The sequence below is a fragment of the Vicia villosa genome, unplaced genomic scaffold (assembly GCF_029867415.1).
Source record: "Vicia villosa cultivar HV-30 ecotype Madison, WI unplaced genomic scaffold, Vvil1.0 ctg.000251F_1_1, whole genome shotgun sequence".
In the NCBI taxonomy this organism is placed as follows: Eukaryota; Viridiplantae; Streptophyta; class Magnoliopsida; order Fabales; family Fabaceae; genus Vicia; species Vicia villosa.
Genome location: NW_026705104.1, coordinates 458,989 through 462,990, shown reverse-complemented (window position 1 = coordinate 462,990; position 4,002 = coordinate 458,989). Strand labels below are relative to the sequence as shown.

At 34.9% G+C, this 4,002-nt stretch overlaps 1 protein-coding gene across 1 annotated transcript; it reads left to right on the top strand.

The window, feature by feature from the left end:
- Positions 1 to 2,831: 2,831 nt before the first annotated feature.
- LOC131625941 (uncharacterized) lies at positions 2,832 to 3,647 on the top strand. Its single transcript, XM_058896779.1, has one exon. The coding sequence runs from the start codon at positions 2,832 to 2,834 to the stop codon at positions 3,645 to 3,647; it is 816 nt and encodes a 271-aa protein (XP_058752762.1).
- The last annotated feature ends 355 nt before the right edge of the window (positions 3,648 to 4,002 follow it).

Below are 4,002 nucleotides of genomic sequence, written 5' to 3'. Positions count from 1 at the left end.
ACTTCAACCTCAACTTTGAACCTACCATGAATAAGTGAGTTTTAAGTCATAGAAAGCTATTATAGTAAGATATGCAATTGGGTAGAAGGGCAAGGATAAGTGATCACTTCATAACAGGTTCAGGATATGTATTTCCAGATGACCCAACATATGACTCAAAATACCATCCGTTCTTGGACGCTTTGAAACCGACGGTAGTCCCAATAGTGGTTGCGAAAGAATCTTATTGCATCGAAGAGGATGGAAAACACAATTGAAAGCTTAATGGCATGCTAATGACATAGAAACAAACAAATCATGTTCAAAACACAAACAATGTAAAAACAACCTAACCTTTCCTAGTTCAGAGATTGCATGGATACTCTTGACCTCACCCAAGTTAGTCCAGAAATTGTTTGCAGATTGAATGGAAGAATCACAAGTTAATGATTGGGAAAGGGAAGGTATACCGGATAAAGCAGTCGCTCCAAAACTGTGTGAAGGTTACATTAGTCATAAAGAATGCTATGTAATTGAAACATATTATTTACTTAATTATGCAGTTAAATTGTTACATTACCTAGCTTTGAATTCTACAACCTATGGATGATCCAAGTTAATGTAAAGTCTAGAGTTGTTCCATCCGTTCGAAAGAGACGGCAAACCGGAAACTATAATGAAACGCGATGGTTTGTAAGAAGGACAGTGCAAGTGAAACAACATACATGTAATATTGAACTAAAGTTTAAAGTAGTTAAATATAAGCATCAAGAATATGAAGTTGTTAACAAATTGAAACGTGTATTTGGCTTGCACCAGGCATGGGTCTAAATGATAATTGTAGGCCCAAAAATGTTGTTTGGGGTAGTGTAGTTCATGAATTGCTTGCTGTAACCATCCCATAGTGCCACCTCGATAACATTCCCTTCGATATCACGCAAGGTAATATTGACGCAAGATTTCCTACCACCACCGCCCATTTGTGTCTTAACAACATCTGTCAATACACCTATAACATCTTAAATGTATGCAGCAAATAAAGCAAATATCATAATTTGACATATTTCATGGATATGGTGACTTTGCAGAAGGAGGAACAAATAAGTAAACAGTGTGCAAAAATCATATAGTGAGATCTCACCATATAACATGTCATGCTTGTAGCTCCCTTTGAGAAAGTTTTCAATGGGATGAAAAATGTATTTGTGGGCCGGTATGTCGGGTAACGCCACCTTGGTCATAGTAGTCCCTCCGTTGAAGACGAGCTTGAGTGGGTGAGAACAGACTTTTAAAGGAACTTCGTTGTCAACGGGCTCTCCATTATACAGAATAAATGTCTCATGCTCCTTGACTTGTTCAAACCAATCTTTGAAATCTCGGTTCCAAGTGGTCACATGAATCTTATCACCCTGCGAAAAGCATCGCGTAACAGTGTTCATTTAACATAAACATAACAATGCAAGGATGTTTGGAACCGAACAATAAAATAGTAGAATGTTCTGACAGAAACAAAAGAGTGGAAAGTTATAAAAGCACAAACAAACCATGCTTAGAATCTCAGGAAAAATGATACATTTACATCTTGAATGACCATTTCAAGGTGTTGTTGGCCATTTTTCTCATTAATAACTCAAAGATCAACAACCCTAATCAGCATTTTCCAGACTTGGTTCCCCTTGACCAGATCGTTTATGAGAATGGGAGCCCTTGACATTGTTCCTGGGGTAGATGGCAAACATAAATAATCAGGGAAAAAATGAAAAACTTTACGAATGAAAAAGTATAGTAAAGGCAGGTGTAAATCAACCAAAACTCCCAATATTTTTCGGACAGTAAAACATTTTGAGTTGTTTGGCAAATGAAACAAATAAAACAAACTCTGTAATGGACAGTGGTCACCAGGTTTTACAAAAGGAAAGTTTTCAAAATATTTCAAAACCGATTAACATGTAAAACGAAACCCAAAGCCACAAAAAGCATAGGCGTTCATTTGCATAGAAATACAACTCAAATGAAGAGAAATACAACGTGATGGTTACAGACGGATGAAAACATGCGGGAAGCATACCTGATTGTGGTTTTGTTACCGACGCTTGAGAGGAAATAAGGAGGGTTTCGAAACTTTGATTTGAGAGCAATGAGAGCTCACGAATACTCTGCAACTAAGAGTGAGGAAAGTGAAAACGATGAGTGATAAAGATAGGGAAAGTAGTGTTGTGTTGGAGGAAAATGTGAAAGCAAGTACAAATTTGCATAAGCCGTTGAATAAGCAAGTACAAAAAAAAGTTACACCAAAAATAAAATACTTAAATTAACATTTTTGGAAAAATTATTTAAATAAATTTCCTATTTGATTCTTTTTATTTATAAATTTTTTAAACAAAAATATTTAATAATATAAAAATCATTTAAAAAAAAACTAAATCCGCCTCAAATCTGTTAATAAAAATAGGGGACAACTTCACTACCCATCATAAAAAGTTGGGTTGTGTACCTTCAACCAATCACATAATACCATTTAAGTTTAAAACATTTAATTATTTATTGAATACTACAATTGTTTGTTATTTTCAAAGCATTTTATATGGGAGGTAACCTTACCCAACTTTTTGAGTTGGGTAAATAAGAATTGACCATAAAAATAATTAGCATACCAAAAAAAAGAAAAAAAAAAGAAATGATTAGCATATCTAAAAATGTTATGATTACTAGAGATTTTAGGGTTTGTTATCGTGTACTATAAATAAGTTGTCATAATTGTCTCTCCCTCACTCTCTCTTCACTCTTCGCACTTCAACCCAACCGACTCTTTTTCTTCTTTCTTTCAAACCCTCTTCTTCCTCTACTCCATCATGAACAACAACAACAACAACAATTCTTCATTCCTTTCTCATCATCGTAACCCCAAAAACTACAATCATCATCATCATGATCAATGTCCCAAACCCACTGTTCACAAATGTGAGTTTTGTCACAAAATATTCCCCACTGGTCAAGCACTCGGTGGTCACAAGACTTGTCATCGCTCCAACAAACAGATACTTGATGATCATGTTAATAAGGTTTATAAAACTATGAAGGTTACTTTCTCTTTATCTTGTTCTCCAAGTAATCAGAATAATGATGTTGATGCCAAACCCAAAAGACATTCATGGACTAGGGTTTTCAAGACTACCGTTCATCACCCACCTACTGCATCACCCTTGAAACCTAGCCAACAACAAGAGTTACCAGCTGTTGATTTGTTGAGTTTGCTGCCACCAAGATCGTATAATACCAAGAAAAGGAGCAGGAGATATCTTGTTGATGATGGACTCGCTAATAATACTGCTCCAATATTGCCGCTGTTGGATATGTCTCGTGAATCGATTCAGAATCTTGATTTGAGTCATGAGTATAAAAGGGTGAAACTCTCAATCAATGGGAATGATAGTGAGATGATGCACAAACAACATGTGCTGCCAACAAATGATCATGTTGATGAAACAGTAGCGAACATGAGTGAAGGTGAAATAAAAACAGAATCACGTCATGAATTGGGGTCAAGAGTTATTCGAAACTTTGACTTGAACGATCTCCCGACTAATCATGTTGAAACTGTGGTGTCAAGAGTTGTTCGAAACTTTGATTTGAACGACCTCCCGGCTAATGATGTTGAAATAGAATGAGTGATATTCTGTTTGTTATTTTTTTATGTTTATGTTGAAACAAAATTAATTATATTCTACTGTCATGTAACTTGCTAACAAGATATATATAAAAGTTTCAGATTGTGATGATTATAAAATTTCAGGTATTGAATGTGTGTTAATCTGGCGATTTTGTTTGAGTGAAACAATAAACAGGTTATTTGCAGTATATTTGTATTTGTATGAAAATATGATGGAGTTTAGAGTTGAAATTGGTTGAAGAATATGTAATGTGGTGAGTTTACTATGGAAGTGTTATTACTTTACTTGATTGTTAAGTTACTTGTCATATTTAGTTATTGTGTAATTGAATTGAATTAAATTGAATTGATCG

Bases quoted from the DNA above. Each gene is read 5' to 3' on its own strand.
- LOC131625941 (XM_058896779.1), top strand. From the start codon at position 2,832: ATGAACAACAACAACAACAACAATTCTTCATTCCTTTCTCATCATCGT.